The 14,741-nt window shown below is 51.8% G+C and overlaps 1 protein-coding gene across 1 annotated transcript; it reads right to left on the reverse strand.

Annotated features, from left to right (window-relative positions):
- Positions 1-9,358: 9,358 nt before the first annotated feature.
- LOC309889488 (adenosine 5'-monophosphoramidase HINT1-like) lies at positions 9,359-13,745 on the reverse strand (the record flags this gene model as incomplete). The annotated part of the gene is made up of 4 exons (XM_082782340.1): positions 9,359-9,385; positions 10,449-10,583; positions 11,288-11,393; positions 13,600-13,745. The coding sequence occupies 4 exons, from the start codon at positions 13,743-13,745 to the stop codon at positions 9,359-9,361; spliced, it is 414 nt and encodes a 137-aa protein (XP_082638466.1).
- Between the last annotated feature and the right edge of the window lie 996 nt (positions 13,746-14,741).

Genomic DNA, 14,741 nt, shown 5'->3' on the forward strand with positions numbered 1-14,741 from the left:
GATCACAGCCTCCTGTTGAGGCAGAACTATTAACATTCCTACATCCTCTTTCCCTGCTCATTCAACTTCAAACAGCTCTGTTAAATACTACATGCCACACCTTTAACACCGTCCACAACTCTTTTAACACTTCCTTTTATCTTTCTCCAGCCTGTACTTTTCTCATGCCAACACCAAAGGCTCAGTCAAGGGCCAATTAATTCCACTCCTTTTCTCTCTAAGATGCTGAAACAACGTATCAGTATACTACACTTCATCCTATTTTCCTTCTCTCCTCAAAAACATTAGTTGCAAGATAGTGTTACAGTCGACTGATCCATAAAGTGGCCATTTAGCTTATGTAGTGGCCACCACTGATTGCAATACTTAGTGGAAGTCCTCTTCCTTTCTGCGCTCCAAGTTCTAACAATATCCTTCGAATGTGCCAATATGCGCCCAAGGAGGCTTTCTTTAAAACGTCTTTGTTTTGGATATTACTCATTTCTTTGATTTTCCATTCCCTTTTATTTATTTATTACTGTTCCTTATTAGTTGCCGCCCTTTGTTTCAATTTCCACGCAAACCTTTTTACTATCTTTTCCTAATCTTCTTCCCAAATGTCCCAGTTCTCTGGGATTAAATGCTTCTTCCCGCATACAAACTTTACTATTTCAGATTATTAAGGAGCCCCGTTCCAATCATAAATCCACGGAACTTCAGGAAAAGAGCTGAAGCACTCAGCCTTCCGTCTTCTAGACGAACATGACCACCTTTTCCACAAAATTTACATTTCAACAGGACCGAATTTCAAGCCGAATGCCGATTTTTCTCATGCACTTTCTTAGTAAGCCCATACAAAACAAGGGATCACTCCTGTGTATCCGTCAATATGGGGGCTTTAAAAAGGTATTGAGGCCTAAATAAATTCGCTCTCCCCCTTCTTACCGGATTCCCAGGGCTCAAACCCGAACCACCAAAGAAATGACTCTCTCCGTTCTACCGCTTCGATAATCAGTCAGCCCCCTCCCCCTCTCCAGTACTTGGGAAACTGACCAAACACCACAGCAAATACACCAAGGCTTCTAAACTGTTAGTTACTTAGATAATGCTCCCGCCTTTTTTCTTGTCACACTCAAAGCATTTAAGAGCAAAAATAGGATCACAAGATACACTGCCAGGCCCACATATTGGGCACCACCAATCAACACTTGGATAAAACAGCACTTCTTTTCAGTCTGTCACGCACTTCGTTCGTCTCCGGCCGCTCCCCTCACGGAGAACACGGAACCGCGGATCGGAACTCCGCACTCGCTTCGCAGCGATGCTGCGTCTCACTCCCACAGCACAATCATGCAATCACACAGAGAGGCCTCTAGCACATCTCATTCATACCACAAGAATATAATTTAGAATGATAACCAACCAAACAAGTATTGCCTCTGACTGTGTTCTTCGTGGAGTGACTCATTCCACTTGGTTTCAAACCCTTACACAAACGCTTTCAACACAAAATACCTGCACGTTTAAGAATAAGACATACAATTATTAACACTCCAGTTAGTATCCCTCCAGCAGCTGAAAACATACCGCTTGTCCGCAGCTTCAGGAGGCCTTTGTCTGCTCCTGCGGTGAGCGGCCGAGAGCGGAGTCCCCTCCGAGCAAAACACTCAGGCTGCACCTAGGGGCGTCCGCTAATCATTATTCCTAATGGACTTTCTGGTGGTATGTCTGGTAATTTGCTCCCTTTCTTCTGGTCCTTGGTCTTCAGTTCTGTCTGACCCATCTAGGAATTTTACTATGGCAATTCCCACAGCCCTTGGTTACCTTAGTAAGAGTGTCTTCCAGGGGGTTCAGGACCTATCACCCACCCACGAATCCTATAGGAATCGCTTTGGTCCTTCACTGGCCAAGTCCCTCGCGGGAGACTGGAGCCGCGGTTAGAAGACCTCCACACTCGCTTCGGAACTAAGTTCCGTCTCAGTCACACTCTTACACACGCAGGCAACCGAATCCCACCCAACCAAACGGTATACGCCTTAAATGCTTACGACTCCGTCGTCTTCGTTCGGATCTTCGCGCGCAGAATTACGGGCAAAATACAGTGCTGCAGCCGGCAAGGGAGCTCGTAACAAAATCAAATTCTTTGCTTACCTTTATTCAGGTTCAAGATGCCATTAGTCCCGACCTGACTCGAACAGGAGCCACCAAATGGTGAGGCGCCTCTCCTAGATCAAATCAGAATTCAGGAACCAAAGCCATCCCGGACGAGCCCCCAACTGTTATAAATGACAATTCCCCCCTTTTCTTTTTTATAAACCGTTGATTTTTGAAAGACCTTTCTCTAAGGTGTAATTTGGTAGATTTCGTCTTCTCCTTCGCTTTCTTTGCTTTCCATCTCCTCATTATCACCTTATCTGAGTAAGGTGGTGGCTCCATGGTCATTTGTTTCAATAGTGCGGTTTCAGTTAACCACTGTACTAGTCCTCTTACACGGGGGATAATGCAGCAACCAATGGCTGTCAAAACTCCTACAACTACGATCAAGGATGTAAATGTGCCTACTTTTTCTGCCAATTCACTGGCAAGGGTGGTAAGCCCTTGCAATGCTCTAGTTACTGAGCCATCTGGGGCAGTATTGCTGGGTGTAAGAGTGCAACAATGGTTGCTCAGTATCACACACACACCCCCCACCTCCTTCCTCCGCGAGCATCATACCTAATGATGTTCTGTTTTCCCAAGCCAGTTTGCTGGTGCCATCTAGTTGTTCGGCAATTCCTCTCATCGCATCCCTTGTATAATTTATGACTCTCTGCTGATTAGAATAAATATAATTAATCCAATCCACATTCTTATCGATCGTTACCCACCAGAACAGTGACTCAAACCCTACAGCAATTTGATTCCTGGCTTTCTGTTCATCGGAAACTCCTCTAGGCACCCCAATAGAATCTACGTATACTCTGTCATCGAATGATACTCCTAAGCTTCTTTAACTTCTTCTGGGTATTTGTGATGTTTCTCTTTCAAATGCCAGGGTGAAGGGTATAGCTAAACGAACAAGCGCACAAGTGCCTCCCCAGTTATATGGTAGGGTGGACCGTAAGATCTTCCCTCCACCGTACCACCAGAGATCTGCCCTGGGTGGGGATCTCAAGTCTTGAGCAGTTTCCCATCAAGTCCTTGGTAGCACAAGGCAAATTCTCCCAGATGCTGGGTAGCACTCACACCCTGCCGTGAGAGGCAAGCTGTATGGTTACCTATAGCTGTAGAGAATGCAGGGGGAACCGCGATGTTGCTATCACACAAGGAACAGCAAAGAGAGACTTACAGGCCTCATTTCCCCAGGCAGTCTTTTCTTGGTACAATGTAATCATACATTGCATCCCCTGGGAATCCTTGGTCACACTTAAAACATCTTATCAAAGCCTGTCCCTGCTAGGATTCAGGCCACAACACAGGCAGCCTTCTTTGCCTGCCATTCCTTCATCTCTCTTCCTCTCCTTTCCATCCTGGCTCTGACTCCCCCTGAAGATTTTCTTCCTCTTTCTCCAACCCTCTGCCTCACTACCCGCTGCACTGTCAATACCATTAGTTTCGCTCTCTGCTTTTCCTTCTCATCTCCCCTCCGGACACACACCTCCAGGGCCTCCCGCAGGAGGGCCCCCCAGTGACTGTTCACTACATCCCCCCACCTTCTGGAGCATTTTCTGCATATCTTGCCAGGCTTTAATCACACAATGAACTTTCAAGAGCCCTTGGGATACCGGGTCCTCGGGACTCATCCCCGAGTACTTTCTCATTCTGACCCCAAGTCTCTCATATGATTTCTGTGTTGCACACTATCCTTACTCCAGCCAGGATTGGCAAGTGGGTATTTCTGCTCTGCCGGTAGTACCCCTGGTCCCGGAGGATGAGCTCTTTCCCATTCTTGTATAGCAGCTCTCCTCCTGATCATTCCCATCTCTTTCCCTGTAAACAACATACTTATAGGCATAATTCCCTCCCCCAAGAGTATAAGTCAGGTCCTAGGAACTGGTCTAATTGTTCAGCTAGGCTGTTGGGGTCCTCGAATAAAGACTTCCTCTCCTTCTTAAAAGTCCTAACCTCTCTGCTGCTAAGGAGGGGGGGTAGTTCACCTAAGAGGATACACCGTTAGTGTTAGTACTGTTACTGCCAGGGAAGGCAAAATTCTCAATATATCTTCTACCTTGTTCTAATTCTTGACAGAGCCTAGAGTACGATCCTTCTTTAGGGACAGTGTTAACTACAGTCCCCGTCTCCCTTCCTGGAGTGACTGCTGCTGCCACGGGTACAATATTAGGATTATAGGGAGCATAACTTGGCTCCTTCTCCGAAAAAGGAAGCTTATTGTTTACACATAAACGTAAAGCCTGAATTTTCATCAGACCCGTATTTTGGCCAAAATACTGCTGTTTCCTTAATTGGTTCTTTTGTCCAGACTGATACACAATATTTAATTTTTTTTTCTCCCCTTCTACAATCTCCTCTAATTTTGGGATTACGTTTCCAATTTCTTATCAATCTTCAGGAAGAACTGTTGGTAGGCACTCCCCCAGGGATATTTCCCATTTTTCCTAGCCCTTGTCAGCGTGCTGCTACAGAAATTTCCCTCCTGCAGGGTACCTCACACTAACGTTCCGATTCTGGAAAATGGGGGTGTACTGCCAAGCACTTCCCCGTGCAAGGGCTACCACACACCTATGAATTTACCAGATTCCCTGGTGTACTTCCAAGCACTTCCCCCGTGCAAGGATTACCGTACACCAAGTTTCCCTGGTGTACTTCCAAGCACTTCCCTGCGCAAGGGCTTACCGTACACCAAATTTCCCGAGACTCTTCCTTTCTCTCCCTTATCTCACGCTTTGTCCGTCTCCGGCCACACCCCTCACGGAGCCACGGAACCGCGGATCAGGACTCCACACTCGCTTCGTACAAAAGTACGTCTCAATCACACATCACGCAGTCTCACCCAACCCCCAAGGCAATACTTAACATTTCTTACCTTGGTCTGTGCACAGAGTTACCGGATCAATTAGCAAACCCGGAGTGCCTACCTTCTTCTCTTTCCCAGTACTTCACGGATCCCGCCTCTTTAATCAGTCTCGGGCCCTGTCAGCTCTCCGCAGAACCGCCACCGTCGATGCACAGGACCGTTGAAATCAGCGGGGCATGCTTTCCTCCTGCTGCGGCGGTGGGGCTCCCCGGTAGGTGACTGGATCCCGGACGAGCCCCCAAATTGCGAGAAACACTCCGTAGCCAATAACTTAGGCTCAGGCGAGGATCTCAGTGAAGTAGTAATTTACTCGCGATTGATTGCAATGGCGGGCGCCCCACAAGCAGGAGAGCACACCTACTAGTTCCAAAACACAGTTTACATGCTTTTTGATGACAGGACCCTCCCCTGTTTCCCCACTGAGGGGGTAATCCACGGACCTTACTTAAAGATCACCTAATTCCAACCCCCCCTCCCCACGCCCTGGGCAGGGACACCTTCCACTAGACCAGGTTGCTCAAAGCCCCATCCAACCTGGCCTTAAACACGTCCAGGGACAGGGCATCCACCACTTCTCTGGGCAACCCATTCCAGTGCCTCACCCCCCTCTCAGGAAAGAATCGCTTCCAACTATCCAACCTAAGTCTACCCTCTCTGACTTCAAAACCATTACTCCTGGCCCTATCGCTCCTCTCCCTGGCAAAGAGTCCCTCCCCAGCTTTCCTGTAGGGCCCCCCCCCCTTTAGGTACTGGAAGGCCCCTCCAAGGTCTCCCCGGCGCCTTCTCTTCTCCAGGCCGAACCACCCCAACTCCCTCAGCTTGCCTTCCTAGGAGAGGTGCCCCAGCCCCCGGTCATCTTCGTGGCCCTCCTCTGGACGCCTTCTAGTACGTCCATGTCCTTCTTGTGCTGGGGACCCCAGAGCTGAACACAGTACTTACTCTAGGTGGGGCCTCACAAGAGCACAGCAGCAGAGAGGGAGAATCACCTCCCTCCACCTGCCGGCCACCCTCCTTTTGATGCGGCCCAGGATACGGTTGGCTTTCCGGGCTGCAAGCGCACGTTGCATTGCCGGCTCCGGTTGACGAGCTTCTCATCAACCAACGCCCCCAGGCCCTTCTCCTCAGAGCTGCTCTCAATCCATTCTCCGCCCAGCCTGGATTTGTGCTTAGGATTGCCCCGGACCAGATGTGGGACCTCACGCTCGTAGCCTCAAGCGTTATTTATGACCCTATCAGCTCCACCCCAAACGCGCTGGTGGCTTTTGGGCGCTGCTCCCTGCAGGCAAATCCCCGCTTTTGCCAGGGCAGGCCTTACCTTTTCAGAACTTGCTCCACAACCTTCCCTGAGAGCCCCACTTCAACTGCTGGTGTTTCCGAGGGGGAAAGCTGCACCTCCCGTGCAGGGGGTGGCGGGAAGGAATACAAAGCCTGCGCTCAGCCCTGACACATCACAACTGGGTTTCTGCTCAGCTGGGGAGGAAGCTTCTGGAAAACTAGGCAGCGCCCCCCGAGGCTGCCCAAGCGTGGTCCGTGGTGCCCTGCAGCCGCACGGAGAGCGGAGCTCAAACTGGCCCGACACGGCGGCAGGGACGCGGCCGTCCCCACACGTGCAGTTCCTGCCTGAGGAGGCCACAGCGCTTCTGCCTCTCTGACAGGCTTGGAGGGTAATGACATCAGAACACGCTCGCTTCAGTTTGAGCTTCCAGGCGGGCGCTACTGCCATCGGGATGGCCCACGGGGACGGGGCTGGGGGCAGGCAACCACAGGCAGCTTTAACATCTCAGTCCTCCCCGTCGGCCATCTCCCAGCTACCACGTGGGCCAATCAATGTGACCAGACACCAATTCACCCAAGGCAACAAAAATATTTACAAAGCTACATCTCTCTTCATAACTGTTTGTGGTTTACGGCTGAAACCAGTCCTGGGACAGGATATGCTACCTGGACCGAGCAAAGCCTTTGATGTGGTCCCTCACCACATTCTTCTCTCTAAATTGCAGAGGTAGGGCTTTGAAGGATGGACTGTTGGGTGGATAAAGAATTGGTTGGCTGGTCGCGGCCAAAGGGTTGTGGCCAACGGCTCTATTTCTGGCCGGAGGCCGGTCACAAGTGGCATCCCTCAGGGGTCGGGCTCGGGACCGGTGCTCTTCAACACCCTTAGCAATGGCATAGACGACAGAATCGCGCAAGTTTGCAGATGACACCAAGCTGAGCGGTGCAGTCGATACAATAGAGGGAAGGGATGCCATAAGTGCAAGGCGTTGACCTTGGACTGGGGCAATCCTAGGTATCTCTATAGGCTGGGAGAAGAAGAACTTCAGAGCAGCCTCGCGGAGAAGGACTTGGGGGTCCTGATGGACGAGAAGCTGGACGTGAGCCAGCAGCGCACGCTTGCAGCCCGGAAGGCCAACTAAGTCCTGGGCTGCATTAAAAAAGGGGTGACCAGCAGGGAGAGGGAGGAGATTCTCCCCCTCTACCCTGCTCTTGGGAGACCCCACCCGGAATACTGCGTGCAGGCCTGGGGCCCCCAGCACAAGAAGGATGTGGAGCTCTTGGAAAGGTCAGTCTCACCTCTGTCCCTGGAAAGCTGTTGGAACAGCTTGTTCCGGATGCCATCTCCAAGCCACTGGAAGAGAAGAAAGTTATGAGGAGTAGTCAGCATGGATTCACCAAGGGGAAATCATGCTCGACCAACCTTGTAGCCTTCTATGATGGAATCACCAGCTGGGTTGATGGAGGGAGAGCAGTGGACGCCATCTACCTTGACTTTAGCAAGGCTTTTGACACTGTCTCCCACGACATCCTGCTAGCAAAGCTGAGAAGGCGTGGGATAGACAAGTGGACGGTAAGGTGGGTTGAGAACTGGCTGACTGGCCGAGCTCAGAGGGTGGCGATCGGTGGCGCAGAGTCCGGCTGGAGATCTGTGACTAGCGGTGTTCCCCAGGGGTCGGTGCTGGGTCCGGTCTTGTTCAACATCTTCATCGACGACCTTGATGAGGGAATAGTGTCCACCCTCCGCAAGTACGCCGATGATACAAAGCTGGGAGGAGTGGCCGACACGCCAGAAGGCTGTGCTGCCATTCAGCGAGACCTGGGCGGGAAGAAACCAAATGAAGTTTAACAAGAGCAAGTGTAGAGTCCTGCACCTGGGAAGGAACAACCGCATGTATCAGTACAGGCTGGGGGATGACCTGCTGGAGAGGCATCTCCTCTGCGGAGAAGGACCTGCGGGTCCTGGTGGACGACAGGTTGACCACGAGCCAGCAGTGCGCCCTGGTGGCCAAGAAGGCCAATGGGATCCTGGCGTGCATTAAAAGAAGCGTGGCCAGCAGGTCAAGGGAGGTGATCCCCCCCCCCTACTCTGCCCTGGGCAGGCCTCACCTGGAGTACTGTGTCCACTTCTGGGCTCCCCGGTACAAAAAAAGACAAGGATCTCCTGGAAAGAGTCCAGCGGAGGGCAACAAAGATGATACGGGGCCTGGAGCATCTTCCCTATGAGCAAAGACTGAGAGACCTGGGTCTGTTCAGCCTGGAGAAGAGAAGACTGAGAGGGGATCTTATCAATGTTTACAAATATCTTCTGCGTGGGAGACAGTGGGATTTCGCCACCCTCTGTGCAGTGGTTAGTGGGGATAGGACAAGGGGCAACGGCCTGTACTGGGTCTGGCTGGGACGTTAACTTTCCCTGCAGCAGCCCATACAGTGCTGTGCTCTGCACTTGTAGCTAGAACAGCAGTGGTATCACACCAGTGTTGCGTCTACTACCGAGCAGCGCTGGCACAGCATCAGGACTCTCTCTAACCCTCCTAGGGGGTGGGCAAAAAAGCGAGAAGACAAACATCACCAGGGCAGCTGACTTCAACCAACCAAAGGGATATTCCATACCGTATGATGTCACACTCAGCAATAAAAGGTGGAAACAGGAAGAAGAGGGGAAGGCTGGGCTCTCGTTGTGAAAACGTCGGTCTTCCTCCCAAACACCGGCTACGCACGTTGAGGTCCTGCTTCGAGGACGTGGTCAAGCATCGCTCATTTGTGGGAAGTAGAGAGTAATTTCTTTCCTCTGCACTTCCACGTAGCCTTTATTTGTTTTGGTTTTTTCCTTTTTTCCCTTTCCCCCTTTCTTTTCCCCTTTAGTTACATTGTTTAATTAATAATAATAATCAATATTATCAAGGAAGGATCATATAGGACAAGGGGGAATGGTTTTAAACTAAGACAGGGGAGATTTAGGTTAGATATTAGGAGAAAGTTTTTCACTCAGAGGGTGGTGAGGCACTGGAACGGGTTGCCCAGGGAGGTCGTGGATGCCTCATCCCTGGGGGCGTTCAAGGCCAGGCTGGATGCAACTCTGGGCAGCCTGTTCTAGTGGTTGGCTAACGAATCAAGTTTCTTTATGAGGAACGGAGTCACAAAAATCATTTCATTTAGCAAGTTTCAAACACTAAGAGTATTTAATAGCATTTTAACGTTCCCACGCTCCAGTAAGCCTTGAATGTAATCGCGATTAGACCTCTGGCTTCGCTCTGCTCCTTGTTTAACAAAGCACGAGAGGTGATCGCATTTAAAAGCCTTATGGTGCCTTTAGCTAATCCTTCTTCTAGTTACTGAACAACGGACTTCGTTTAGGGGAAAAAAAAAAAAGACACTAAAAATAAACACAAAAAAAAAATAAAGAGAACGGCAGCCGAGTCTCGAACTTATCAGAAGCCGACTCAAGCATCCCAGAGCCTTCTACATCCTGTGGGAGGAATTCCTTCTCAAAGTTGCGAAACCCACGAGGAGGACCGAAAAGAAAGCGGTAGCAAAACTCCTAGGGTAGTCAAGAACAGGCTGACAAGCACCTGTCAGAAATTACACCCGGTAGAGTTTATTCTGCCTCCTCCTCGGGACAGGGGCAGACAACAGACAATGCCTGGAAGCTTTCTTCCAACCTTATTCTTCTCTGGTTCTACATCTGCCAGTCCTCAACGCGGCTATTTCGCAATAAAAGGGCACGCTTTTATTCGGGAGCAGGGGGAAGATAGCAAGGCCTCAAACACACAGCACATCCTAGATCGTCTTAGGAAGACAGAGACCCACAGGACCGCCGAGCGCTTCTAGCTTCGCGTTCCAAATGAATGGGCAAACCACCACCTACACGACACTGTCAACGGACCAAAACATTCTACACACGTGCGCTCCAGGGAGACGCCGTTTTAACTTGCGGAACTATTTCCATCGGTAAGACACGCAAGACAGAGGTGATATCCCCATGCTCCATCTTTATTGTGCAAATGCTGCTCAAAAGCTCTTTATTACCCTCCACAGACAGCCGTCCAAAAAAAATAATAAATCAAACCTCAACAGGGGCTAGACTGATGGGCAACATATGAAACCTATTCGGCGGCGACCCGTACGCGTGCAGTGACGCCTGCGGTGCAAAAACCTTAGCCGGGAGGCCGGCCCAACTGACCGCCACACAGAATACATAGATGTACACGATAGTCTGAAGGGCCCGAGGGTGGGCATTCACAGCCATCCGGAATCCATTGGTCAGGTCCAGGTTAACAGCACACTTCTTGCCAACAACCACGAAACGCCCAAGAAGCTGGAAAAAGGAAATAACGTCACCTAACGTGCTGTGCCACGACGCACAGAATGAACGCGAGCGGAGAACCACCCACAGAACACGGTTAGCTAATCCTTCACAATTCAACCGCCGCTCTTTGAATTACCCTCTAGACAGTAACAGACTACAAAACAGTCACAGAAGCTGAATTTGTCTTGGGGCTTAAAGCCCCCGTCATAGCTTCGGGCAACGTAAGCCACTCTGGCGGAAAATAAAAGCTTCACGGTGCCTTTTCTCTTGCGTGGGCTCACAGAGCCTTGGAACTTGACTTGCATAGCTAACAGCGAAACAAACACCCAAGCGCCGCTCAACCAGCTTTCCCTTTCCTCGCCTCTGACCTGCCCAAACCCCAAGCCCTCTTCTGCATAGTCAAGGCACCACCCCCGCTGTCCGGAAACCGTGAAAACGGGCATCAGACCGCACGCCGGAACAACGCTGCTTTTTGCACTGCAAGCGCGTAGCTGGAGACGAGCATCGCTTTATATCACTGCTCTCAGTCAAAAAGCTCAACTCCATTACAAGCTAGAGGCGAAAGACTACAGCATCGGACAACCCCAAATAGCCTACTGTGCGCCCCTCTGCAACAGCCAGAGGAAAAGAGGGGACGGGAAAGAGTCTAGGAAGTTACAAACCTGTTACAGGTACAGCCAGCCTAGCAAACAGAAAGCTCCCACAGTACTCACGGGTCCGCCAGAATCGTCTGCTTCACATAACCGGACAACTGCCTTCTCAGGAAGGACTAGGAAAAAACACTGGAGCCTGAGGCGAACTATCACGGAACGCAAGGCACTGGAGGAAGAGTAAACAGTTAAAACCTAGTCGGCTTCAGAGAAAGGCAACAGCTTAAGCAAATCACTATGCCCCACTGAACTCGTCCTACCGGAGCAGATTATCAGGCACCCCAAACGCGCACGACAAAACAGCGATTCTTCTTAAGCGAGCTTTGAATAGGCAAAGTTCTCTACCTTCTACGCACAAGACACACAAGCGGCAAACAATGGCTAACTGTCCTTCGGTTATGTCCAAATATTGCCTCGGCCAGAGGCAGGAAGGCATCTTCAAAGAACCTGGAGTAATCCGGCTGAGGCCGTATTAACTCTCCGTCCTCGAGAACGCCACGTACTCAGGGGAAGGAACGTTCCAAATTAGCCCGTTACGGCCGGACCGACGTCAGACACCTCCAGACCGAGGCCAAGGCATCACCTTCGAAACACAAATACCACCGACCTGTAGGAAACCATCAACTCGCAACTACTTGCGAGGGAACTCCCCAAATCACCAGCAGACAGAAACTGCATACGGCGCCAGAAGCAGGATCCAGCGCGCAAGGTGACGGGGGCAGCGAGACAGCCGAGTACTTCAGGTTAGCGACTTCCGCTATTTTTATTTGTTTTAGATGCGACTGAAACACTGCCGATAAGACTCGATTCCACAGATGCTTTGTACTTCTTACTCACCATCGCCTTTCACTGCACGACAATCGAGAATTATAAGCCTTCCTCACGCTCCTCCCTATAACATCGCTCAACCGTAAAACAGGCCTTCGGTACAGCGAGCTAAGCAAATTCAAGACCATTCGCTAGAGCCAACTACGCTCCAAAAGCGGTTCTAAGCCCCCGCCCCCTCCCCCCACCTCAAGTTGAGACCAAGCGAGAAACTGCAACTAATTCGTCCTCCAGGAAACGCGTCGCACTAAGAGCGGTCAGAGTAGGTTGTCTGCTCTCAAGTCACTCATCAGACTCAAGTTAACGGCCTGGTTCTCCAATCAAGCACAGCGTTCAGGTTACATACGTTGCTGCAGCCAGTACGGCCGAGTCAAAACAGACGCGCGTGCGCACACACACACACTCCTCGCGCAGCCTTCACCACAAAGGAGACAGGAAACGCGCCCTTTCGTAAAGGCAGGGCGCTACCGCAAGCACGGTTTCCGGAGAGCAGTTGAACGCTTCCAATACTCCAAACGGGCGGCAGCTGCAACATTACCGAGACCTATTAAGAAAGCGCTGTTCCAAGCAACGCGTCAACGCTTTGAGCAACCCGATCTAGTGAAACACGTCCCTGACCGCGGCAGGCGGGTTGGGCTAGATGATCTTTAAGGGTGCCTTCCAAGCCAAACCATTCTACGAGTCAGCACGCAGAGCGGGCAACGCAGCCCCTTTCACTAAGGGCCTGTTTTCCACGCTGCAGATAAACCCTGCCGTCAGAAGCAGAGGAAATCCCTAACTGTCCTATCTTTAGCATTTCAAACTTAAAAACAGCAACAACGGTTATGCTGGACACTAACTTAGAGTTAACACCTTGCAGATAACATCTGCAATTTTTTCATAACTCTCAGCAGCTGCTCACTTAGTTCCTAGCACGTTGCGGCGCACCAGCATCAGTGAACCTTGCCAGCGTGCTCTTATCACGGTCCACCTCCAGCACGGAAATGAGAGCTGGGAAGCTCTCGCAGCCTGCGGGATTGACTGGTTTCTAGGTGTTTAAGAAAGCTAGGAAAAGCTGCAATTCTTCCCTTTCACAAGCCACTTTGGAGAGAGCGCGCGCTCGTGTGCGCGGTGGGGGTGGTGCCATAACCAAAGCCTAGCACAGCCGAGCCGGGGCGTCTCTAGAACGCTATCACGAGGCGCATCAAGACCTGCATTTCTGCTACGCAGAAACGACTGATTACGGTCACTACTGCGATGCTCACTGCCTATATGCATACAGTCCGAACCCCCAAGGAGACCGACTGCGCCGGCGACCCAGTACGCGCCGTGGCACCCCGGGGGCAGGCACCGAAGAAGCGCGGCGTTTTAGAGGCGCTGCAGTAGAGAGCGCCACGAGCCGGAGAGACCCCGACCGTCCGACCGACCGTCCGTCCCTCCCTCCCGCAGCAAGGCCACCACCCGCCCTGCCGCACTCCCGGGACCCGCGACGGGCCCTCGTTTCAGAGGGCCTGCGAGCGGCCGAGGGAAAGGAAAGGAAGGAAAGACTCGCACAACAACGCCGCGGCTACCTCCTCGTCCACGACCGCTCATCCTCACGGAGAACGTTGGCGGGGACCTCCTTGCCCTTGCAGGCGACCGCTCCGAAAGCTCCGAAAGCAGCGGCAGCGCCGCCACCGGGCCAGGCGGCCTGCGCCCTAACAATCCCGTCGGCCATGACGGCGCCCGCTCGGTACAACGCCCCCTCGCTTCCCGCACTCGGCCCGGCCCTCCGCGGCGCTCATTGGGCCGACAGATCGCCGCCGACCGCCCCCGCGCCTCGATTGGCTGCCTCGCCTGCCCTCTTCCCTTGTCCCCGCCCTCTCGGCGGCTCCGCTCCCGTCGACCCGGTGCTTATCGGCGCTCAGGGAGGTCGCGTGCCCTCGGGGCGCGGAGGGAGCCGACCGGGAGGGAGGAAGTGGGCGCCCGAAAACGGGCTGGGCGGCTCCGCGGAGGGAATCTGGGCCCTGCACGGCTGGGAAACGAGCTCCACAGAACAGGCGCTCCGCTCATAGAATCATAGCGTGGCTTGGGTTGGAAGGGAGGGCGAGAAACACTCCGTAGCCGATAGCTTAGGCTCAGGCGAGGATCTCAGTGAAGTAGTAATTTACTCGCGATTGATTGCAATGGCGGGCGCCCCACAAGCAGGAGAGCGCGCCTACTAGTTCCAAAACACAGTTTATGTGCTTTTTGATGACAGGACCCTCCCCCGTTTCCCCACTGAGGGGGTAATCCAGGTTCACAATCTATCTGATGTGGTAATGTTTCTTCACTTATCTGACTTGACACCGCCATTTTCACCTAATTGTCCTAAGGAGTCTGGTTGTCTGCATTTTACGAGGTCGCCTGCTAAGCTTTCTTATCACTGCAAGCATATCTCAGTACCACGTTCCTTCCCTCTAAACAGCGGAACTCTGCAAAAACAACGTTTCTATTCCCACAACAGGTACCGCAGGTATTTGCATTCCTTGTATAACCGAGTGTATTGGGCTGGTAAAACATGGAATTATTAAAATCCTCCACATATCCCCCCAGTACACCACACAGCCGTTCGCTCACCCTCTCCCCTCCCTCTCTGGGATGGGGAGAGAAACGGGGAAACGGGAAAGCGAAGCCCGTGAGTTGAGATAAAGACAGATAAATAATAATAATAACAATAACAATAAAGACAATC

Source organism: Aythya marila (genome assembly GCF_965140915.1).
Source record: "Aythya marila genome assembly, chromosome: W".
NCBI lineage: Eukaryota > Metazoa > Chordata > Aves > Anseriformes > Anatidae > Aythya > Aythya marila.